The 25,661-nt window shown below is 40.6% G+C and overlaps 2 protein-coding genes, 1 long non-coding RNA gene and 2 pseudogenes across 5 annotated transcripts; all 5 read left to right on the plus strand.

The window, feature by feature from the left end:
• The first annotated feature begins 18 nt into the window (after positions 1 to 18).
• LOC104770541 (uncharacterized) lies at positions 19 to 2,709 on the plus strand. Its single transcript, XM_010494991.2, has 2 exons — positions 19 to 2,118; positions 2,320 to 2,709. Exons 1-2 carry the CDS (start codon positions 1,854 to 1,856, stop codon positions 2,448 to 2,450), a joined length of 396 nt encoding a protein of 131 aa, XP_010493293.1. The 5' UTR covers positions 19 to 1,853; the 3' UTR covers positions 2,451 to 2,709.
• A 3,924-nt stretch (positions 2,710 to 6,633) lies between these two features.
• On the plus strand, positions 6,634 to 13,070 carry LOC104772438 (uncharacterized). The gene is made up of 5 exons (XM_087503662.1): positions 6,634 to 6,764; positions 7,112 to 7,296; positions 7,512 to 7,701; positions 7,833 to 8,052; positions 12,666 to 13,070. The coding sequence occupies exons 1-5, from the start codon at positions 6,634 to 6,636 to the stop codon at positions 13,068 to 13,070; spliced, it is 1,131 nt and encodes a 376-aa protein (XP_087359788.1).
• A 3,973-nt stretch (positions 13,071 to 17,043) lies between these two features.
• Positions 17,044 to 21,675, plus strand: LOC104772439 (uncharacterized; annotated as a pseudogene).
• LOC104770542 (uncharacterized) lies at positions 17,972 to 19,856 on the plus strand. Of its 3 annotated transcripts, none has more exons than XR_015592370.1 (5): positions 17,972 to 18,210; positions 18,506 to 18,763; positions 18,853 to 19,076; positions 19,179 to 19,250; positions 19,672 to 19,856. It is a non-coding gene; the product is annotated as an uncharacterized LOC104770542 (long non-coding RNA). The 3 variants fall into 3 exon arrangements; XR_015592369.1 differs by having other exon boundaries at positions 19,686 to 19,856; XR_015592371.1 differs by lacking the exon at positions 19,179 to 19,250 and having other exon boundaries at positions 19,686 to 19,856.
• Positions 21,676 to 23,734: 2,059 nt separating the features above from the next.
• On the plus strand, positions 23,735 to 24,199 carry LOC104772440 (glutathione S-transferase T3 pseudogene; annotated as a pseudogene).
• Positions 24,200 to 25,661: the final 1,462 nt, after the last annotated feature.

Genomic DNA, 25,661 nt, shown 5'->3' on the forward strand with positions numbered 1-25,661 from the left:
TAAAAAAAATGATTTTTTACTCTGCCAAAAAAAAGATTTTCTACTAGTGATTCTAGTTTAAAAACATAGAAAAGAAATGGCCACAGAGATGGCGACGATTAGATCAGGTTGTTGAATATTGGTTTCCGATGAGTTCGGGAGACGGAGAGAGGGTCTCTCATGTTCTCTGGTGGGTGAGGGTTATCGGGGTCATATCGGAAGTCTGATTCTGAGTATCAATGGGGATTTTTCTCTGGTATGGGTTCCTAGTCCTTTAAGAAGAGATTTGATTCAATCGGATCTTAGAGATTTCATCTGGCTGGTTTTGATGATTCTCTTCTGGGGTAATGGGTGGATTTGAATTAAGGATTTGTTTTCGGATCCGGATTGGGATTCGATGGGGTTTTTGTTGGAGATATCGATTCGCTATTGGGGTAATGGATGGATCGATTTTGAGGGTTTGATTTTGGATTCTGATTGGGATTAGATGGTACTTATGTTGGAGATATCGATCGTGTGTTTTCAGGCTGCGATTCTTTGGTTACTTTGCTATAGAAGATTTTGTTTCCATGTTCGATTGATTCGGGGATACGGATTTGATTGTTTAACGATTCTCGGGTGTGCTTTTGGAATCTTGTTGATTGGAATATCTCAGCATTTGTGTTGAGGCAGCAGGAGTGGTGTTCGGGTATTTATTTGGCGACTGGAACTCATCCGTTCCAACCGTGTTCCTCTCGTTCACAGTTACTTTTGTTCTGTCTGGTGTGTTTTGCGTTGGGTTGTGGTTGGAAAAGTTTGGATATTGAGGCTTGTGATTCCCTCAATGGCTCAATCAGCGCTTATCAAGGGTAAGGCTCCTTTGGTGCGTACAGAGGTAGTGAAAATCCCTAACTCGGTGATGGCTCAAAGGATTCAACAGTTTTCTCTCACCCTTATAGGGAGACTGATGAATCCTTCAGTTCAGCGGATAGAGTCTTCGGTGTCCACTTTGCCTAAGATTTGGAAGCCTGAAGACAAAGTGGTTGGAGCTGATTTGGGTCAAGGTACCTTTCAATTCAACTTTGCTGACTAGTCTGATCTTCAAGGGGTTTTACAAAATGGTCCTTATCATTTTGATGGTTGGATGATCTCTTTGGTTAAGTGGGAGCCAATCGTATCGTCCACTTATCCTTCCGCTATCAACTTCTGGGTGAGAGTTATTGGTATTCCAATGCACCTTTGGGAGATTGCTACTTTGGAGGCTATTGGTAAGAAAGTTTCATTCGAGACATTGATGAAGAGACCGGCAGTGTTTGCTTCACTGTTAATGGTTTCAACCCTCTTCTCTTCAAGATGCTTGTGCCTTTTGAATCTGGAGATGAAGTGGTGGTGACTCTCGAGTATGAGAAACTAACGGGTTTTTGTGAACATTGCTCGCGACTTACTCATGATGAGAGAGGTTGTCCAGAACTCAACAAGGAAGTTGGGAATCAAGTTTTTGTGACTCAAGTGGATACCCGAGGTGTTCAGCAGCGACATCAAGGGAAGGTGAATCAAGGGGTCTTTCACAACGAAGGTGGTTGGGAGAAGCCCAGGAAGTTGCCAAGAGAGCCTTGGACTTTCAAACGCATGATTCTGTTGCTGGAGCGGGTAGCTATGGAGCTTACCAACATGATCGTTACCATGGTTTAGTACGAGATCAGAAACGATCGTACGGTGCGGTTGTGAGGGAGTCAGGTGATAAGCGTGAGGTTCAGAGGTTCCAGGGGGGGGGGGGGGGGGGGGGGGGGGGGTACATGGGGTAGGTTAATTCTCTACCTCTTAATCGTAAGGGTACATGGGCAGTTTGGCCGAAACCGTTATACAAGGTCAAAAGTGGTCATAAAGACAAGAAGATGCAAGAGGTCCTTGGTGATGGTTCTTTTGTAATTGAACATAATTCTTCTCAACAGGATACAAAGATGGAGAGTTCTCCTCCTCATGGGACTGGTAAGAATCTGGCTGGGGACTTTGATGAAGCCAATGATGATCTTTTAGAGGAGGGTGAAGCTCCGCAAGGTAACCTTCTAGAGGAGGATGAGGTTGCGCTTGGGCAAGGGAATGTGGTCTTGACAGGTATGGGGTCGGGCAATACTGCTTCTACTGAAGATGATCTGGAAGGTATGCCTTTATCATCCTTACCGATTGATTTGGATTTGAATGTAATACGTTCTGCTTTGCAAGAGGTTACTTTAGGCCAGAAGATGGATGAGGTCATAAGGAGGACTAACTCTCAGTCTAAGAAACTAGTTAGAAAATATGGTTCGATTTTAGGATCTCCCGGCAAACGTTTGCTTGCTAAAGTTTTATCTAAATCTGCAGGGGAAGGAAACAAGCAGAAAGGGACGGGGAAACAAGGGAATAAGGCTGTGGAAGGCAAACCAGCTGGAGGTGGAATCAGACCAGTTAAGAAGGGGATGGTGGCTCTCCCAAAACCACCGGCTAAAACGTAAAATCATGAGTTGGAACTATCAGGGCTTTGGGGCGGATCTGACAGAGAATTATTTGGGGGATTTATGGAGGAAGCATTAGCCAGATATTTTATTTTTATCAGAAACAAAAAAGTGTAGTTCTTATTTAAAAAAGTTTCAGAATAAATTTGGTTATGAAAAATTATTTTCGGTTGACCCCTGGGGTTCTCGTGGAGGTTTGGCTGTTTTTAATATGGATGAAATTAAACTTTCTATTTTATATGAGAGCAATCGTTTAATTGATGTTCAAGCTTATTTTGGACAGCAATTGGTTTTTTTATCTTTTGTTTACGGGGATCCGGTTCCTCAACATAGACAACAGGTGTGGGATAAGTTAGTTGATATTGGTGCATACCGAATCGATCCATGGTTTATGATTGGTGATTTTAATGAACTTGTTGGGAATCATGAAAAATCAGGAGGGGCTGTGAGACCAGCCTCTTATTTTGTACCTTTTGCTTCTATGATCCGTCACTGTGGTATGCTAGAATTTCCATGCTATGGTGAGCAACTCTCGTGGCGAGGTAATAGACGGAATGATCAGGTTGTTCGTTGTCGTTTAGATCGGGCATTAGGTAATGAGGACTGGCACTGTTTATTTCCACACTCAAAGGTAGATTATTTAGAGATGATTGGATCTGACCATTGTCCTATTTTGACAACTTGTTTTAAAACGAATCTGAGGAGGCAACGGCAGTTTCATTTCGACAAGCGCTGGCTAGGAAAAGATGGTCTATCTCGAGCGGTTGAGTCTGGGTGGAATCGCACAAAGAATTTCCGAATACCGGTTTTCGTGGATAAACTAAAAAATTGTCGAAATTCGATTTCTTGGTAGCGGAGGAATAGTGTTGTTACTGGGCCTTCGGTTATTTCCTCTTTGAAGGCGGCCTTACAGGAAGCTAAGATGGACGATTCAATTTCGCAGGAGGAAATCTGCAGTATTGAAAGGAAACTGAAGGAAAATTATTGGGATGAGGAGGTTTACTGGCAGCAGAAAGTAGGAAGTTTTGGTTATGAGTGGGTGACAAAAACACGAAATTTTTTCACGCTTCCACGAAACAGCGGAGGGTAAGAAATTGAATTATTGGTCTATACAGTTCTAATGATACCTTGACGAATTATTGGTCTATACGGGTCTGATGATACAGCAGAGGGTAAGAAAGTCGGATTTGGGTATGGAGGATATTGCATCAAATTATTTTGCGGATCTTTTTAAATGGTCTGATGTAAGGGGTGTCTCACATATCTTACAGGAAATTCCTCATTTCATCACAGATGGTATGAATAGGTCTGTAATTAGGGAGATCACGGAATCAGAGGTTCGCAAAGCTCTATTTGCTATGCATCCTGAGAAGACACCAGGACCTGATGGGATGACGACATTGTTTTTCCAGAGGTTTTGGTCATCTCTCAAAGGAGATCTGGTGGCCCTGGTAAAAGAATTTTTCCGTACTGAACGTTTTGATCCTCGGTTAAACGAAACGAATATTTGCTTAATTCCTAAGACGGAAAGGCCTGAACAGATGACGGAATTTTGACCGATTAGTCTTTGCAATGTGTGTTATAAGATCATATCTAAAGTACTGTGTTTTCGGCTTAAGCGGTTTCTCCCATCTCTAGTCTCGGAGACCCAATCAGTTTTTGTTTGTGGTCGTCTAATTACAGATAATATTCTGGTGGCCCGTGAGATGTTTCATGGCTTAAATACCAATCCACGATGTAAATCGGAGTTTTTGGCCTTTAAGACGGATATGAGTAAGGCATATGATCGCGTTGAGTGGAATTTTCTGGAGGCGGTTATGGTAAAAATGGGTTTTGATAGAAAATGGATTTCCTGTATTATGTGGTGTGTATCTTCAGTCTCGTAGGGTTTATCTCCATGACTCACAACAAGCAACGGATAGCCCCGAACTGTCACGTGTAAATCGAGTCAGCAACTCGAAGAGGTCTGCGCTCATCTTGATTTTCATATGGTTACCAATTATCGCAAGCCCCACTGCATTACGGACGGTGGAAATCGACAGCTGCGAGAACGCAATCTTCCGACGCGCACAAAAGCTCGTCAAAAATTCCAGGATAGGAAACCACAAACTGCATTCGGTAATCTAGTCTACATAAACGCAGAGGTGACCTTCTGGACAATCCCACGGCCGCGCGTCTTCACTTGGTAACACAAACTTCAGGTCGCCTGGCATTTGGAAGAGATCAAGGATGCAGGCTATGGAACTCTCATCGCATAAGGTACTCCCTGCGTCACGGGAAATAAGTTCGTTATTTCCCGTACGGTCTCTACGACGTCTCGAAGTTCCATCACCAACAGCTAGACCAGCAGCTAGAGACCTAGGAGCATGCTCCACAACGGTTCGTTCTTTGTACGAAAGAACCTTCCCACGACGCCGACCTGGAGGAAGGGGAATCAGACGGAGCGATTGGTTACCCGTTGGGAACATTACTTCGAGCTCCCAAACATCTTCCACCGAAAGATCCGCCAAATCCGTCACAACACCGTTTCCTTCTGATGGTTCCCACCAAGGAAATTCCCTTCCCGTCTCGTCAAGGTCCCCCTCTAACGCGCCATACTGGTCATCTCCAAGCTCTTCCGGAATATCACCAAAGACGTCATCTACCAAAGCCATGGCGCGAGACCTGGCAAAACCAACCAAGCAACCGGTCAGTATGGAGTAAAGACATCTCGAAAGCACCACAAAATCCGGATAGAACGATCACACCCGAACGAACCACGTATTGCGTACTGCGCATCATCACCATCACTTTCCATACTTCGCAGTGCACTGTCCAGTCTCGCCCACATTTCGACTGTGATGAGCTCGATCCTCCGCAAGTGGCGAGCTCGTCAGAAAACGCTCCAGCCAGCTCGATCTCACCACCAAGCATCTTACTCGCGTATGCAGTAACTTCCCAATCCGCAGCAAGGAACTCGCCACAACGTCGATCTCACTAAGTTTCCAGCCCGACACATTGACCTCGAAGTTTTTGATTAGATCCCATCATCCCGCAAACACGCCAATCTCCAGAGCACGCTAATCCTGCCAAGTCGAGCTCGCCATATTCTCGTATTCAAACCCCATGACTCGCTGTGGTCTCGCAAGAGTCCCCATTTAGTCCCCGTACGACGACCATCTCGCCATCTCGCCGTTATGCGCATCTCGCGGAAGGACCATCGACTTCGTCTCTACACGGTCTCACCATTCTCACGATCCCGCCAATCTCGACCCTGCAACTGTCGAACACACTACTCTAGCTTGGTATTTTTTTGAGCTAGCCACTCCCGAGCTCGCCGGTTCTTGAATACCCAATCTCCATACGGAACCCATCTCGCCATTGACTTCACCACCGAAGGTGCAACTCGCCATCAAGACAACCATCTCGCCCCTATACGAAGTCCATTCCGCCGTCAATCCGATACATGGTTCTCGCTATTAACCCCACGGAAAAATCGATTCAGCTACGTCCATCTCGCCATCTTCAACGGGACCTCGCGAACACACAATTTGAGCTCGCCAAATTCAACCTCGCCGTAAAAAAATCCTGATCTCTCCAAGCCTCTACCATGATAGAGGAACAAGCACGCCCCATCTCAAGACTAGCACCACCGCGCCACCGCCCCACAAAGTGTGCCGTCAACATCTTTTCTCTGTTGCTTGTCCGCTACAATCCATCATCGCGTCTCGCGTGGGGGTCGGATCAGGACGCCTCACGGTCCCGATCCAGATGACGGGGCATGGCGGCAAGGCAGGCGAGACCAGAACGCCTAACGGTCCTGGCCCGGATGGCGAAGCACAGCGACGAGGCAGGCCTGACCAGGACGCCTAACGGTCCTGGCCCGGATGGCAAAGCACGGCGGGCGAGACCGGCGAGACCAGGACGTCTAACGGTCCTAGCCCGGATGACGAGCACGGTGGTGCGGCAGGCAAGAGGCACTCGGTGGATTCGGCCAGATCTGGCTGGTCGGGGAGCGGCTGGCGACGATGTAGGAGTAGGGCCTCTCTGGCAAGAGGCGTATGGAGGCGGAGCAACTCGCGGATTTGGTCAGCTCCGTGGCGGCGGAAGGGCTGAGCATGCGCAGATTGGATCCAGCCGCATGGAGGCAACACCGTTGGACTGAACTGACCTCATTAACGGACGAGAAACCAGCGGCGCAGGCATGAGGCGGCTAGGAGAAGGACCTTCCACGGTGGCGGCGAAGATCTCAGGAAGCGGCGGAGATTTCGGGAGGACCACCGGTGAGAACGGACGGGGGCCGGAAACTGAATCCCCCACGGCGGCGAGCTTATGGTCTTACAAACTAAAAAATAAAAATAAATCTAAGAGAAAGAGATAAGGGAAGGAGATAAGAAGCTTACCTTGTGGAGAGAAGAGTAGAAAGTTGAAGTAAAATTAGGTCTAGGTCAAGGGAACATATTTATATGGAGGGACCAGCACGTTGGCCGAGGTAAAAAGGAAAACCCTAATTTTTAAGCTGCCTCTACTTCCCGTGCCTCGGGAAACGCGCAGAACACGAAAACTCTCGTTTAAAGCCCAACGGACCTTGAAAAATGTGCATAATGTGTTATTCATCCCGGAATTCCCGGATGTCTCAAAAAACGTGCGCAATGCACTATTCATCCTGTAATCTACAGAAGGTCATCAAAGTCCCTCAGATCTTCTGTTCCTTCTGCAAAACAGACCTCGAGATACAGAAGTGCATCCGACGAGCTCAAGAAAGCCATTGCTCATCGGACTAGGGGGGACCATTGTTGGATATGGGCTCTGCTCCCAACATTTACAGAAGCCCAAGCAGAAGATTTCAGGAAGATTTGGGCCAGAAGTCTTGGATTTGGCCCAACAGGCCGCAGGAGCAAAATTGTAATTTTACAGAGGGACAGAAAAAACCCTAAGTCATTGGCCCACTATATATAGCAGACATCATTGTCAGAAAGGATGATCCACGTTTTCTTGGGCAATTAGAGAGAGAAGAGCTGTTATTTTTCGTATTAAGCACTTAGCTCCCTAATTGTCATTTTCTGTAAACTCTTCTATTAGATTCTTCATTAAATAAAAGAACCAGATCCGATTCACCCCATTTATATTCCTATTATTTATATTGTCGATTTCATACATCAACACTCAGCAATGCTCACTGCAACACCAAATTCACAATCCAATCCATCACCGTCTCTCCCTCCTCCGCCAGGTGGCACGTCGATTTTCTCGTCGAAAACCTTAACTCCAGGTATCACATATAGACCTTAGTTAATTTTTTTCCCCAAGACTTTTGTGTCATATTATATTAACCTGTCTATGTAGGGTCATCCCAAAAACTTTTGTGTCATATTAATCTATCTCTATATGGTCATATTGCAGGTATACTATCCTCTACGGAGTTAATGAAACTGCTGTGAAGCTCGGTCCCTTGCACGCTGCCGTTTTGAATACTTCTCATGAACGTAAGTCTCCAAGTCACACGGCTTTCTCAGTGGATTTCGTTGCCGAGGGAAACTCAACCGACGTCGTTTTTGAACAATTGGATATTAAGTCAAGGGCGAATCATAAGATTTTCGGAAATAATCCTAAACCTGGACATATTGATATAAGGTGTTATAATCTGACCCGAAACCAAGAGAACGTCGAGAAGGTTCAGTGTTACTCGTCTTTCACAGCATTGGAAGTTATTTAATTAGGCATTCTACTTTTCCGTCATCTTCTTGTTTTAGTTATTTTCTTTCTGTTATGACTTTTGTTATTAACTTATTATGATCTTTTCTTTTCCATACAATTTGTGAAACTATATACTATTAGTTCTTTATAAGCGCCTCTAAGCGATTAAAAAAACAAAAAAAAAAAAGATAAATCCACTTCATATTCTTGATTAGTTTCTGAAAACTTAATTATCAAACAAGAAAAAAAAGTAGATCCGATTTTAGGGTTAAAATAAAAAATTTAGAAAAAAACTAGATAAATAGTCCCGGTTTTTCCTTTAAACACTTTTTATGTTTAGCTTCTGTTGAATGCGTTTCTATTTAGTATATTATACTTTTTTTTTTTTGTCATCTGATAGAACTTCAAAGAGAAAGTGTCTGGAAAAGTACAAACGAAAACCAAAAATGAGCAAAGAAAGACCGAAACAAAACTAAACCGCCTCATTTCTCACTTGATTGTGGAGCCAAGAAGACCCTCCAAGTGAGAGATAAGACTGAAGTCTACCATCTTTTGTTACACTCTTCGCAATTGCCACAGCCACTGTGTTTGCAGAAACCGCGACCGCTGAAGCTCTCCAAAACGTGAAGTTTGATAATTTCTCATGTATGGTACTCAGGAGTATACTGAAACGCGGCCAAGCAGAAGGATTGTTAATCGCCTCTATGACCATCCTGTTATCCAAAGCAAACTCGACTTTGTCAATATGTAGAATAACTAAAGCATCCAATGCCCATAGGAGGCATTGCAGGGCCGCTACAAACCGGGAATCAGCAGGTAGAAGTGCACCCCTCGCATGGTATAGAACCTGGCCAGTCTCATCTCGCAAAATCCATGCACCACCATTTAGATGTGACGAGTTATACCATGAAGACCCAACATTGCATTTAACAAACCCAGCCATCGGTTTTGTCCATTTCTTTTCCACATTACCTTGCTTCATGTGATCTTGTACCGTGATGTCTACTGGCCTAGACTGAGCTTCCTTCCACTGAGTAGAATCTTCCTGTGCTTTTATGACTAACTCTCTTATATCTCCGTTTTTTCCTTGGAACATCACAGTGTTTCTATGTTTCCAGATTCCCCATAGTACCCACGGAATAACTAACCTCACAGAGCTGGGGATCTCCGCATCCTGCATGACCCTCAGTAAGTGTTCCCAGTTTTTATCAATATTCGCAGCAGAGAACCCGCCATTAGGGCTAGGAATATTGGCAAAAGCCAGAGCTTGTCGAGCCACCGGACACTCAAACAGCAGGTGACAGATAGTTTCAACAGTTGTGCCACATCTCAAGCATCTAGTATCTCCACCACATCCTCTTGATGCCAAACGTTCAGAGACCGCTAAGGCACCGGACAGCATCCGCCAGAGGAAAGTTCTGATCTTGGGAACAGTTTCCACCTCCCATACTCTTGCCTTTAGTTCATTGAGCTTAATCAAGTCTTCAGGACGAGGCTCGTAGAGTGTAGCAAGTGTCTGCACCAGCCAGTAACCACTTTTAACCGAGTATGATCCTGACTTTGTGTATGGCCATATAAATCTATCTCGATGATCAAGCTTCAATCGCATAGATAAGATTCTCTTAGCATCATCTGGAGGAAACAAAGAAAGGATTTTTTCCTTATCCCATGTAGCAGAGCCTGGTTCTCTGATCTCAGCTACTTTCAGGTTGATATCAAAGAAAATCTGGGACCGAAATGGGGCTCTTGGATGCTTGTCCATTATCCATTTATCTCTCCAAACCAATGTATCACAACCATCACTAATCGACTTCATCAGACCAGCCTTCAGCAATTCACGCCCATGAAGAATGCTTCTCCACGCATAAGATGGTCGCGATCCAGTACCACACTCAATGATACATGTTTTGCGAAAATACCTACTCTTATAAAACCTCGCTACCAATGAGTCAGGTTTATTGAGAATGCGCCATGCCTGCTTAGCCAATAGAGCCTGATTAAAATCTCCCAGATCCTTGAAGCCCAAACCACCCTCTGACTTTGATTTACACAACTTCTTCCATGCAACCCAAGCAATCTTCCGTTTCCCCTGGCAATTACTCCACCAAAATTCACACATCGCACTCGTTAACTTTCTACATAAGTTTTTACTCAGTCGGAAGCAAGACATGGCGTACACCGGTAATGCCATAGCCACCGCCTTCAACAGCACTTCCTTTCCACCCAAAGATAGTGACTTAGCAAACCAACCCAGCAGTCGGTTTTGGAGTTTATCACCAATGAAGCCCAGAAGCGCCTGTTTAGAACCACTAAAGTACTCAGGAAAGCCTAAGTATGTTCCCGTACCACCCTCTTCATAAATGCTGAGTGTTTGCTTAACAACATTCTTTATTTCCTCACTTGTCTTCTTCCCAAAAGTAACCGCTGACTTTGAGAGATTTATCATTTGGCCAGACGCCTTACCATAACTTTGCAAACAAAGCATAAGCTCCTCACATTCTTCTTTCGTTGATCGGCAGACAAACAAACTATCATCAGCGAAGAGTAGGTTTTGTATAATTGGGCAAGACTCATTGAACCTGAAACCTGTGAGTCGCTCCTGTTGATGACTTCTCTATAGTGCATACACTAAAGCCTCTGCACAAAGGATGAAGAGGAAGGGAGAAAGTGGATCTCCCTGGCGAATACCAAGTCCCGGTTTGATCAACCCAAAGTCGCAACCATTGATGAGAACTGAGAAGGAGACGGATCTCACACACGTCATTATCCACTGGATCCATTGTATGTCAAAACCCATCTTGAGGAATAGCTTCTCCAGAAAATCCCACTCTACTCTATCGTATGCCTTCGACATGTCCGTCTTCACCGCAATGAAACTCTCATCGAACTTCACATTTGTCTTAAGGGCATGACGATCTCATGAGCAATTAATATGTTGTCTGATATCAACCTTCCTGCGAAGAAAGCTCCCTGAGTTTCAGAAACTAGTTCTGGTAGACATCGTGTCAGGCGAGAGCAAAGCACTTTTGATAAAATCTTGTATAAGACAGAGCACAAACTTATAGGCCTCATGTCACTCATTTGGTTTGCATTTGGTTTCTTAGGGATCAGGCAAAGTTGAGTATGATTCCACCCTTGCGGCATCACACCTGTCCGGAAGAAACCTTGTACCTCTGCAATGACATTCGCACCAACAACATGCCAATATCTCCTGAAAAAAGCACCAGTCCATCAATCCGCACCAGGTGCACTATCACCCTTAATGTTAAAGGCAGCTTTTTTGATTTCCTAAGCCGATACTGGAGCTGTTAGACGCACATTCATGTCCTCTGACACTCTCAGTTCCATTCCTTCGAGTAGTTCCTCAATACCAACAGGATTTGAAGTTTGGAACAGCTGAGAGAAATACTCCGCAGCTATATCGCCTTTAGAACCCTCTTCAAAGCATTCAACCCCACTTTTGTCAATCAAAGACACCAGACGATTCTTCAATCTTTTATACTTGACACTCCCAGAGGAAGTATGCTGTGTTTTTATCCCTTGTTTGAAGCCAAGTTTCTCTACTTTTAGTCTTCCAGTACACCTCTTCTTCCCTGAAAGCAACATTTAGTGCCCATTTGATCTGTTGCAGACGCCTAAAGTTTGGACGGATCTTTGTAGATTCAAACTCCAGATCTTTTCTGAGCAACTGGATTTGTGTAGCAGAATTGGTCGTGTGGGTTTTCTTCCAACAAGACAACGCACGACGACATTGAGATAAACTTGTCATCACCGAACTGCTTGTTGTCTTGTTTCCCGCTTCCCACTGCTCTCTAATGATCTTCTCAGTATCAGGTTTGTTGATCCAGCGTTTATCAAACATAAACCTCCCTCTAAAACGTGAGTCAGCATCAACCAGTCGAGTGATTATTGGCCTATGATCTGATCTTAGCAGGTCTAGATACTCAATGTTAACTCTGAGAAATAGATCAAACCAGCCAGTGTTAACTCTTGGGGAGGCAGAAGAGAGAATGTATGGGTGCAGTGTATATTATACCTTTTAAAAATTAAAAATTCATTTATTTTTAGTGTTCTTAAAATACACTAAGAATTACATACATATATATATATTTATATTTATATATATATATGTATATATTTATATATATATTAATAATTGAAGTAGATATACAAGACTACAACCAAAAAAAGATTTAAGAAATCAAAATTGAGCCAAAAAAAAAAAAATTCCCTTAGATTTGCTGTCTCGAACCAAAACTTAAGAAATCAAATTTTATTTTATTTACTTACTAAAACCCTAGCTAGCTATATATAAAAATTATATATATATATATATAAGTTGTTATTTTTCATTAGAAAAGTCTTCACCAACATGGCCAATGTTCCCTGCAAACTTCAACAACCACACATGACATGCCGCAGGATGGTGTTACTCCAGCTTTTTGTTGCTGTGTTTATTTTACTACCATTGGTATATTGTTTTTTCCTATTCTCATCCCTGTAGGTTCTAACAAACTCTTCAACAACGATAATTGTTACATTGAGGTTTTTGCCGATTCCGTCTCCGTATCAAACACAAACGTTTCAGACGCTGATTGGAGGATAGGTCTTGTTGCGACGAGTCCAGTCACCGACTGTAAATTCTCTTTACATACACTCAAGTCACGTTTACTCCGCGGCGATCAAGTTATCTCCAACAAAACGAATGTCGTTTTCGAGAAGGTGGTAATGCCGGAAGTTACTGCAGGCGACGTGATTTGGGATTATCGGGTTGAGACTTGGTTTGCAGTGAACACACGTTTTATGTACGGGAACGGCTTTTTGATGGCCACTTGTCCTGATATTTCAGTGAAATTCACGGGGAATACGACTGGGAATGTGATGGGATCGTTGCTTGGGAATAGAAGACGATGCGATTATATTTTCCAAGAAATGTTGGCTTAATTCAATCTGATCATTATGAGTCTATTTTTTTTTTCTTTTGTCAACCAAACATTAATTTAAAATAGGACTCCAAGGTTGGTTGCCCAAACTGGAGGAAAAATGTTTACAAAAGAATTTGCGGAAAGTAAAGATCTTGAAGATCGAGCAAGGCAATCTGCCCGAACATTGGTCGTGCGTGGAATCTTCAAAAGCTGGAAGGAAGGAAAGGAAGAGGGAAGCAGATTGAACTCATCCAGTAAATTGGAAAAAGCTGGCCACTCATCCGGGCATTGCACCATTGACACTAATTCGGCACATTCTGACTCGAAGAGCTGACAATCAACACCTGACTCCGAAAGGGAGGTCATCGTCAATAACAGCGCCTATAACTCCAAATTTAAGGGTGAAGGACCGCGCCACTGACTTCGTGCTCCTAATAACAACGTTTTATCCTCACTATTATGAAGCCACCAGCCTAAGCCTTCCAAAGGGTCTGAGACTTTCCAAGATCCATCTACCTGGCACCGGGGAACAGAATCTCGAACCTCCAAAGGTAAAGAATCCTGAGGGGCCGCATTGAAGGACCTGGCCTCCTCCCATAGCAGCATGTCAACGTTCGCCTGGTTTATAACCTCAACAGGCTCAGCTTCACAGCCTTGAAAAACTTTTTTATTCATGTCCTTCCAAATTGACCAAACTACCCATAACAATTTCAATCAAAGATCTGAAGCAATCGGCGCCCGCCAAAACAGAAAATCTAAATTCGCAAAAATAGAGGCAAAGGGAAAGCCCTCGATACCAGAGCCAAATGGGGACAAATCCCAAATGCGACGTGATCGGGGACACTCAAAGAGAGCATGATTAATAGTCTCTGCCTCCAAACCACATCTACTACAGAGCATCGCGCACCGGACCCCCCGGTGTGCCAAACGTTCCATCACAGGAGGATAGCCGGAAGCCATTTGCCAGAAAAAGTGCTGGATCTTCGGGGGAACCTGGAGTTCCCAAGCCTGGGCCTTAAAAGCTGTGCACATCGGGCCAGATTAATTCACGTGCAATGCGGTAGCCAGATTTGACCGAATACCTCCCTGATCTAGAATAATGCCAGATTAATTTATCCGGTTTAAAAGATTTACTTATCTCCATCGATGAAATGATTTGAATATCCCCTGGATCCATGTACTCTTCCAAAATTGGTAAATGCCACTCCTTGGTAGAAGGATTAATCAAATGATTGACCATAAGATTTGGATGTAAAAATCTTCCTCTACCATTAGCCGGTCTTGGCTGATTATCCGGGATCCACGGATCTCACCAGACCGATATGTTACAACCCGAACCTATTGCCCATCGTGCTCCCTGTTCCACTATGCCCTTAGTTGAGAAAATACTCCTCCAAGCAAACGAGGGGGAATACGGCTTCTTAGCCTGAAGAGGATGTTTATTTCGAAAATATTGACCTTGCATGACCCGCGCCATCAGAGATGATGGATAATGAATTAACTGCCAATACAGTTTAGCCAGCATTGCGTCATTAAATTGTTCCAGGGCGCGGAAACCCAATCCACCGTCACCTTTATCCTTACATAACTTGTCCCAAGTAACCCAATGCAATCCTCTCTCCTTATCATTAGACTTCCACCAAAACTTTGAGATGGCACCAGTTAATTTAGACGTTAAGTCCGTTGGCAATTTCTAACAAGACATAACATGGGTGGAAAGTACCAAAGTCACCGATTTAATCATTACTTCCTTTCCACCTTTCGATAAAATCTTTGCAGACCAACTATTCACACGATCCTCCAATCGCTCATTAACGTAGCTAAAAACCTTATTTCTCGATCCCTGTAAATTCTCAGGTATACCCAAATACGAACCCATACCACCTTCCTTGGAGATACCCATAACAGATTGTAATTGGGCCCTTAACTCTGGGAGTACTTTTTTGTCAAACATAATTGATGACTTATCCAGATTAACCACCTGTCTCGATGCCTTCCCATAATCACTTATAATTCCCATAACTGTAGTACATTCAGCTGCCTCTGCCTTACAGAAAAATAGACTATCATCAGCAAATAACAAATGGGAGATGGTGGGGCAATCCCTAGCAAACTTAATACCCGTAATCCTCTGTTCGCGTTCCGCCTTCTTAATATTGGCAATCAACACCTCTGTACATAGAATAAACAAATAAGGGGATAAGGGATCCCCCTGCCGTAATCCTCGTTGTGGCTTAATATAGCCACGAGGCTGACCATTAATTAGAACCTGATACGAAACGGTAGATACGCACCACATAATCCAGGATATCCATTTTCTATCAAAACCCAACTTGACCATGACCCCTTCCAAAAAATCCCACTCTACCCGATCATAAGCCTTGCTCATATATGTCTTAAATGCCAAAAACTCCGACTTACACCGTGGATTTGTGTTTAAACCATGAAACATCTCCTGAGCGACCAAAATATTATCTGTAATAAGACGACCTGAAACAAAAGCCGATTGGGTTTCTGAAACAAGAGACGGAAGAAACCGCTTAAGCCGAAAACACAATACTTTAGAAATGATCTTATAACACACATTACAAAGACTAATAGGTCTAAATTCCGTCATCCGTTTGGGCCTTTCCGTTTTAGGAATAAGGCAAATATTCGTTTCGTTCAACCGAGGATCGAAACGGTCTGTACGGAAAAATTCTTTCACTAAAGCCACTAAATCACCTTTGAGATTGGACCAGAACCTTTGGAAGAACAAAGCCGTCATCCCATCCAGCCCTGGAGTCTTCTCAGGATGCATAGGAAACAAAGCTTTACGAATCTCTGATTCCGTGATCTCCCTGGTCAAATTCCTATTCATACTATCCGAAATTAACTGAGGAATTTCCTCAAGCATCTGTGAGACATCCCTCACATCAGACCGTGTAAAGAGATCCGCAAAGTAATTTGATGCAATTTCCTCCATTCCCGAATTAGACTCAGTCCAAATATCATCAGGCCCATACAGACCAGTGATCCTATTCCTTACCCTCCGCTGTTTTGTGGAGGCGTGAAAGAATTTCGTATTTTTATCCCCCACTCTTAACCAAAATTTTCGACTTTTCTGTTGCCAATATACTTCCTCATCCCTGTAAGCCTCCTTTAGTTTCCTTTCAATAGTATATATGTCCTCTTGCATTGTCTATTTTGAGTCTATTTCTTATCATTAGGTTTTTTTTTTGTTTTTTAATTTATTTTAGCATTGTCTTTGTTATTTTTTATTAACTAAAATTGATAAAAAAATATGATGTGATATTAAAGAACATGGTTATAATCTAATCTATAACTCTTTTAATTTTTCTTATTAATTTTTTGTTTCCTAAAATATTTATCTTGCTCAGAGTTTTTTAAAGGACTAAAGACAATTTTTTCCAAATTTCACATTGTACCAAAAATTCTTAATATATCATTTATCTCGTGCTAGTTATTATTAAAAAATTTAAATAAGAAATAACAAAGAAAAAAAAGTAGAATTAAATATTCAAATTCACTAAAAACATAAAATTAAAATACTCAACATGTGTCATTAGCTAGCTATTCTGACTTATTATAAGACCATTTGATATATAACTAAATTTATGTGCTTTCAAAAGAACCATGAAGTAAAAGTTAACAACAATATGGATGAATAGTGAATACTAGACGATATTTTATATTTACATTTATGTGCTTTCAAATGATTTTTTTCATCCAACTGATTGATCACATAATTCAGTAATTCAGTTCAGGATCAAAATAATATCCCCGAAAAATCATAACATAACTGTTTTACCAGCACAAAATTTGAAGAAGAAATGAAATTTGATATGAATCGGAATTATTGTAAATTTGTAAACCTCGCCATAAAAAATGGTTAGGTTTAACATCAAATCTTTCATCCTCTCCAAACCAACACAAGCAGAAACAACAACAAAAAAAGAATGGCTTCCCAGACCCATTCTTACACGGCGCCAATGCCACCGTCCTCAGCCACTCCTCCTTCTCGTCGGGGATGGTGGTCACGTCCAATAGTGACTTTGCCGGCAGAGCATGATCGTGAATCCACTTGCGAGGAATGTACGGTTGCCAGTATACCCTTTTGTAGCGGTATATTCACTGCCCTTGCCGTAGTGGTATGTATCTTTCACTTCATGGACAATCCTCACTGCGACGACAAATTCACAATCCAATCCATCGCCGTCTCTCCATCCTCTGCCACATGGCACGTTGATTTTCTTGTCAAAAACCCGAGATCTAGGTAATATATATAAAATGTGTTCTCATATTAGTCAGATGCTGGACGCAATGACATGTTTTGTCTATGTTCTGTACCGGGTCATGCAGGTGTACTATCTACTACGGAGACGATGAAACTGCGGTGAAGCTCGGTCCCTTAAACGCTGCCGTTATAAATACTTTTTACAAACGTATGTCTCGAAGTCACACGGTTTTCTCAGTGGATTTCGATGCAGAGGGTAATCCGAACGACGACATTTTTAAACAACTATATGTCAGATTAAGGCTAAGCATATAGGTGACTTCGATGATGATGACGCTGGACATGTTGATATTAGGTGTTACAATCTGACCCGAAACATTGAGAACGTCGAAAAGATTCAGTGTTACACTTCTTTCACAGAATTGAAACAAGAACTCAGATTATGATAAAATTTAGGCTTTCGACGTTTTCCAAATTATCTTCTTCTTTCATTTTCTGTTATACGTCTATATATTAAATAAGACCTTTTTCGTCAATAAAATTATGTTATTTCTCTATAAACACTACAAGAAATAAGATGGAAGACGTCGGTTTATTAACGTCACTTATTAAACCGACTTTAAATTTGTTAACAGGACGGGATTTAACGTCACTTAATAAACCGACTATTAATTTTAATAGGATTGGCGTCACTTAATAACTTTGTAATCAATGAATGTGTCAAATAGTAGGATGTTCCAAATTTCTAAGTCCGCCGTACGTAGCTTCTTTGTAGTGCCGTCGTACTCCGAGCCGTTCTTTTAGTTTTCGTCATCTTCTTCTACCTCATCCTCTACAAAATCACTGGTTCTCTCAACATCGACTCCTCCTCTTCGATGCTCTCTCGCATTTTTACCTCTTTCAATGTCTTCTTCGTCTCCCAGTAAGTGTTCTATAATTTGGTATTCGATTTAGGGATTTGATTCTTGTTTGTATCCGGTGAGTGTTCTATAATTTGGTATTCGATTTAGGGATTTGATTTAGTTCTTCGTTGAAATTGGAATCAGTATGGCGACGGTTCTGGAATTTTGTTCTTCGTGTGTTTCGTGCATTGAAATCGCTCCACATTATAAAAATCGTGTTCTTGTTGCTGGTACTGCTAGTAGTAGAATTTGAGTTCGATTTTTGGATCTCACAAGTTCATCTCCAAGTTACTATGTTCTGCATTTTTATTCTAGGATTAGTTACCTATGAGGAAATTGAGGAACCTAAGCTAGAAGATGTGTTGCGTAGAGCTGCAACTAAAGATTACTTTGGATGCTAAAGAGTATTTGCGTTGCAAAGAAATGCATATTGTTTCAGACTTGAAACAGAAGGTGTTGATTTCTCTGGTAGCGAGACTTATTTCATGACTAGTTCTTATTTGAAAATGATGTGGAGAAGAATCGATTTTCTTTCGGACTGTTCTTGAAAAGGATTACAACTTTGTTTTCACGGTATGTTTCTTATACTCTTAGTAACTGAAAGCCAGAACTTAATGGTTCTTATATTGAGTGATTCATTGTCTTCCCTTTTTGATCTCCAGGCTGATAATGTGATGTGGTTCAGGAACTTATTTGTTTCTCAATGCTTTCAGTATCCAATGCTTTCTTTGATGAATTGCATTTGATTGAGAACTCTTGTGAGATCATTGACATTTACAAAGCCTCTGTCTTATTGGCAGAGAATAGTATTATGTCCTTTTTGTATGATAAACTCACAGGACACATAGATCATGCACTTTGGGAGGCTAAACGTGTCATTTCCAAGGTATATATATATTATGGTATTAGCATGAGAATTTGAGCTGTGTCTATGTCTATGTCTCTGCACTGTGATTTCTGAGATTGTCTTGTTTTCTTAATCAAAAAGGGGTCTTCCTAGCCAATTCTGTCTTGACACATTGTCTCATACAACCAGAAACCTCACCACTCTACAATTTGTGTAAGTTAATATAGCCTTTGCTATGTTTGATTATTGTTCTGCAATTTATCTTCTTGCTGAGCTTATGGTTTTGTGGTGAGTGCTCCTTCAGAGTTTCACACCGGTTCTTTTGTTGCCTGTTTTTTAAATTCCAAATCAATTCAGTCTTGTTTCGTTCTTGTTCAGTTGAGTTTTCATGCAATTAAACAATAAGAGTCTTTTCTATTCAAGAGCTAGGGACTCACTCTAGTAGGAGGATTGGTCACAGTGCTCTGTTCTTGCTGTGATTTCATCTGAAACTAGAATGTTATCATCTCTTTTCTGCAACATGTGTAATAAGTGTTTTACCTAAAGCTCTTTCTCTCTTCTTATACTCATCAGTAGCTGTGATTTTCACTTGAAAATAGTAGTCTTTATGGTAAATATAATGTTTTTATTAAAGTTTTTTTGTTTCAGAGAATTTTGGGACTTCGTACAAGCAAGCTTAGCTTACAAAAGACGTTCGGCGAGTAACTGCGAAGACGTAGAGATATACACTTATTTTACAAAATTATATGTATTTTTATAGACAAAGTATGGTTTATGTAAAACTGTATATTCAAATAATCAAATAATTTTTTGGATTAATAGTCTTTCTAATGTTAGTAAATTGCAATTCTAATTAGACTAAATACAAAAATAAAATAAAATAAAACTGTTATGGATTTGTATAATCGTTGTATATGACCCCAAGTAAGAGTTTTAACGTCAATTGAAACCGACGCTAAGTTTAAACAAAAGTGACGTTATAACTCTGACGCTATTTTTAACGTCAATTATATAAGTGAAGCAAAATATTTTCGCGTCGGGAGATATTACGTCACTTTTACAACCGACGTTATTATATTCGCGTCAGTTTTATACCGACGTTAACAATTGAAAAAACCGACGTGAAAAGCCTTATTTTTTGTAGTGAAGCGCCATCTGAGAAAGAAAGATCGAAAAAAAAAACTCCACTTTTAGATGCTCGTAATTAACAACTTAATATAACTCTATAAGTTTCGATTCCCCTGCCAAAACACTATAAGTTTCGATAAATATTGAGAACTTAGCTTCAATTAAATGAGGAGTAAGAACTTATATTAACTATACATCGGTTTTAAATTAACCAAGAAACAAAAAAAAAAAAAGATACTGTTGACAGACGTGATTTTCAAAGTAGTTCCCATTTGATGTAACAAAAAAAAAAGTAGTTTCGATTTTTCTGTTAAAAATAAAAGTAGTTCCGATTTCCTTTTAACACTTCAACTCACTTTTGATATTTTCTTTTGTTCAATACTTGTTTTTACTAGTAATTTATTACTTTTAAAATAAAGCTATAATTTCATTTTCTTTAGTATAATTATTAGAATAAGCTATTTATATGCCGAAAAAATATGGTTTGAAAGATGGCTCTTAGATTTGCTTTCGAATCAAAACATTTTGAATCAAAACATTTAGAACTGATAATTTATTTATTTAGTTACTAACCCATACTAACTATATATAAGTTGTTATTTTTTCCATCCGGAAGTGTTGAACTTAATATCCATAATGTCAAATTCTCAATGTACCTCTTGTGGCCTCATTCACCAAGATGGCCAATGTCGCCTACAAACTTCAACCACCCCTCCCAGCAGGCATTACTCCAGATTTTTGCTGCTTTTCTTATTTTGTTACCATTGGTTTATTTCTCTTCGTCTTTCTAGGTTTTTCAGAAATTCACGCCAAAAGACGCATTTGTTACGTGGAGCTTTTTGCCAACTCCGTCTCCATCTCAAACACAAACGCTTCCACCGCTGACTGGAGGGTCGGTTTCGTTGCGAGGAGTCCAGTCACTGACTGCAAAGTCTCTCTCAGCGGCGGACCCAGGATAAAAATTGAGGGAGGTCAGTTATAGGGAAAAAACTAAAATTTTGTCATATTGGAGGTTTGAATTCGGGTGTGGGGAGGTTAACAGTGCAGAATTTACCATCTGTGCTATTGAAATTTTATGTATTTACGTGTAAAAACAAACTATTTATCTAGTTTACCCAGGTCAGGTGACCCACCTACTTTCTAAGTAGGTCCGCCCCTGGTCTCTCTACAGACACTCAAGTCGCGTTTACTCCGTGGCGACCAAGTTATCTCTGATTCATTATCCCATTTGTCAGGATAGTACGGACAATTTTTGACGAGAGACAAAACAAATGTCGTTTTCGAGAAGGTGGTGATGCCGGAAGTTATTGACGACGTTATATGGGATTTTCGTGTTGAGATTGTGTCTACAGTGAACACAAATGTTGGAGATGTAACAGTTTTTATGATGGCCACTTGTCCCGATATCCCGGTTAAATTCACGACGGATCCGGCCGGAAAGGTGATGGGATCGTTGCATGGAAATATGAGACGGTGTGATTATATATTCCGGCCTAACTTGGGATATTAGCTAGAAAAATATGAGACGGTGTGATGAAATGTAAAGTGACATTCTTTGTGAAACAAAGAAAAAAGTGCAGAATGACACTCTTTGTGAAACGGAAGGAGTATTATTTATCATTTTTGACAATTAGAAAAAAGAGAGTAGTCATATGGTTATGTAATTGTTACATACATATCTTTACGCCTAAGATTTGTTTTAGTTTCGTACAATGTTTTGTTTCCAGTTTCCTAATTGGGTTTATAACTAGAGATACTTAGGGTACAAATGGTTGCATAATTGAAAATGTTGAAGAAGTTGAAAAAAATTATTCAACCAAGTTTCACCATTTGAATGGAAGAGGTTGAAGAAGTTGGAAAAAACTATTCAACCCATTCAACTTAAAAAGTTGAAAAAAAAACTAATCCTACAGCAAATTTATTCAACTTGTTCAACAACTATTTTGGAGATGAATGACTTGAATAATGTTCAACCACTATCTTAGTGTTTTGTTGGAACAAAATTAAGTAGAAGGAAATGAGAAGGAACATTTCGAAGGAAAAGCAAAAGATATAATTTGAAGGAAACTTGAAGGAAAACTTTTCCTACGAAAGGATAGAAGGAAAATAGTCAATACCGCCTTTCCATTTTCCTACTAATTTTCCTTCGCCTCTTCCTTCGAACTGTTTTCATAGGAAATTTCTTATGAATTCCCTTCCAAAACCGATTTCCTACAGGCGTTTACCTCCACAATATTTCGAAGGAAAATGGTAGAAAACATGTGTTTCCTTCCGTTTTCCTTCGTAACTTGCGGTAGGAAATTGAATGTTTTCTTGTAGTGATAGTATACACAATTTTGATCTAAGAGACGAAACGTGTTAACGTTCTGTTGGCCAAACAAAATAATAGAAAAGAGAAAAAAAATTATTTGCGAGAGAATTTCATTTGTTTTCGTCTCTCTCTCTTTCTCTCGCGATCGAAGTCCCAAAACGACAAAGGTTTGAATTTGGAATCGAAGGGTCTGGAGGAAGAGGAGATTGCGGTCGGAGGAGATACGTAACGGAGGCGAATGACTTGGCCGTGTCCCATCGCGATAGACTGAATCTTCTCCGAGATTGTATTACAGGCGATTTGAATTTGGAGTCCACTCAATCGGAAGAGATTGAATCAATTGGAATCAGAGGGTAAGTTTCTCAGTACAATATAGACTGTAATACCGATTAGGGTTCTTTGATTTTGGATCATAATTTAGGGTTATTTGATGTTTCTTAGAAAATTAGGGTTCTTGGTGTTCATGTGTTCCGATATGATCTATATTTTTAGTAGAAGTTGTCTTATTAATGTTTGATTATGATGAAGCAGAAAAGATTTGGGTATGTGTTTGTTCTTCCAATTTATAGTGATGCCTTTGATTGATAAGTGATGCTTTAAACGGATGTGGGTCTGTTTGTGTTCTTGACACATGATTGTATAATTTAAGAGTACATTGTTCTTGTTCGATTTAGCTTGTAGTAATATCCTTTGGTATGCTTGACAAATTCAAATTTATTTGGCCATGAATGATTAATTGTACTTCGAAATTGGGCTTGATTATGATATATATCTCTCTTTTGTTTTGAGGTTAAATGGACAAACATGGATTGATGGATTAATGAGTATAGAGTGTGCTACCTGTTTGGCCATAAAGGAAGGTAATTATCATCCTCTTCTTTCTTCATTTATTTGGTGTTAGTTTAGGTATGAGTCGAGTCAGTCATTGATGTTAAAGCTTTTGTTTGTTGGTTGTGATAAATACGTTTAGTATTTGTTAGTGTAGGTATTAGTCGAGTCAGACATTGATGTTATTGTTTGAAACTTTGTGTTAGTTGGTTGTGAAGATTTTTAATGTGTGGTTGTTGTACTTTAGGTAAACACTTAATTTCAAAATTTAAACCAACTAGTTGTATAAGTAAATTAAACCTAAACCTTAAAATTTAAAGACTTCCTCTTCATAGTAAAAAAACAAAACACAACTCCTTCACCCTTTAGCAATCTCTTCATTCTCCTTTAACAAAAACAAACAAAGTAGGATATAGATTCAGACGACTACATGAATCAATATCGTCCCTCCTCTGGCTTTTTCAATCTGTTACAAAGTCAACTAGATACCCAAAACCTCGAATACACTCCTTCTGAGAGTCCATGTTCTGAAGCTCCATCTGAACATGCATCCCCTCAAGAAAACTGCAAGTCAAGGCATGCATGGTTACCAACAGATGATATCATGCTTGTCTCCGCTTGGCTCAACACGAGGAAGGATCCGATTGCTTCGAATGAGCAAAGACGTGGTGCCTTTTGGGGAAGGATTGTGGATTACTTTGCATCCTGTCCGAATGCTGCAGGTCGGCCAAAGAGGGAGGCGAGTCATTGTAAGCAGAGGTGGGGGAGGATAAAGGACTTGGTGTGCAATTTTGTTGGTTGTTATGAGACTGCAACAAGAGAGAAGTCTAGTGGGCAGAATGAAGATGATGTGATGAAGTTAGAACACCAAATATACTTCAATGATCATGGATAGACGTTTACCTTGGAGCATGCTTGGCGAGACTTAAGATACGATCAAAAATGGTGTGCGTCCACATCTACTAAAGGGAATGGAGTGAAGAGGGGAAGGGTGTGTGTTGATGGGTCTAAACAGGATGCACCGATGATTGATGTCGATGAACCAATGCCCGTCCTCCTGGTGGTGATTGATGTCGATGAACCAATGCCCCGTCCTCCTGGTGTTAAGGCTGCAAAGGGGAAGTCCAAAAAAAGCACTCACGCTAAACCGGATGTGGAGAAAGATGGAAAAGCTTTTCTTGAGTTTCAGTTGGAGCGTGTTGAGAGGATGTATGAGATGAAAGAGAAGGATTTCGCTTTGAAAGAGAAGGAGTTCGCTATGAAGAATGAGCATATGAAGCATGTGATGCTTGAAAATCTGATTGCTAAAAAGGATTCACAAACTGAATCCAAAAATGCTCTTAAGGACAAGCTAATTGATGACATGATGTCATCAGGTTGAATGTTAAAGAATGTAGTGTTTTATTAACTATCTTTGTGTCATTAGTGTTTTATGTATTCAGATGACATATTTGGATGGTTTCTTGTGTTTTTTGTAATCGGGTTCTTATTAATCTGTTTAAGTTTGTGTAATCGACTGGTGTTAACTATAATTTTGTAATGAACTGGTGTTAACTTTGTTCTTGTTTCAGTTTGTTTGTGTTTTTGTTTCATATTTGGATGCTTTATTAATTGGTTGGTGTTTCAGTTTGTTATGTTATGATAATTGTGGGATGTTTTATTAGATGGTTTCAGTTTATAATCGGCTAGTGGTTTATCACTGTCATGCAGGTCAAACAAGAAGCAAATCTCTCACCCGTGGCACCAAAAGAAGCTAGAAGCAATAAGCAAAAAATGACCCGTGACACCAAAAGAAGCTAGAAGCAAATGGATTCATCTCACTATTGTAGCATTGTACTTCTACCACATAATTGTAGAAGTACATATTTACTTTTGTATAATGTTGTACTTTGACCACATATTTTTACAAGTACTTTTGTATTTTTGTACTTCTACCACACATGTTTTCTTATCATTTTAGACCACATATTGTTTCCAATGTTTGTGTACCACAAATTTAAAGTTTTTCTATACCACAAAATTTTCTACATAATCTCCAAAGCCAACACACGAAATGTTCACACCAAACCGATCAAGGTTTCCCAAAAAACACAAATTCTTTTCTAAATTTTAAACACCAAAATTCAAGCTCTTTATTTCCAAACTCTCTAAAAATGGCTTCTTCTTCCCAAAATGATGTTGATGACATAATTGATGAATGTTTTAATCAAACATGTGATCAAATCACCAATCAAGTATGGCAAAATCTTTTTACTCCACCGGTTCAACATCAGCGACCACCTAAACCAAGAAAAAGGCGAGTTTACATTGAAATAAATCGAGAAGTGGGTCATGACCACTAGTGGAACGATTATTTC

This window comes from Camelina sativa, chromosome 20 (genome assembly GCF_030686135.1).
Source record: "Camelina sativa cultivar CO46 ecotype springtype chromosome 20, ASM3068613v1".
NCBI lineage: Eukaryota > Viridiplantae > Streptophyta > Magnoliopsida > Brassicales > Brassicaceae > Camelina > Camelina sativa.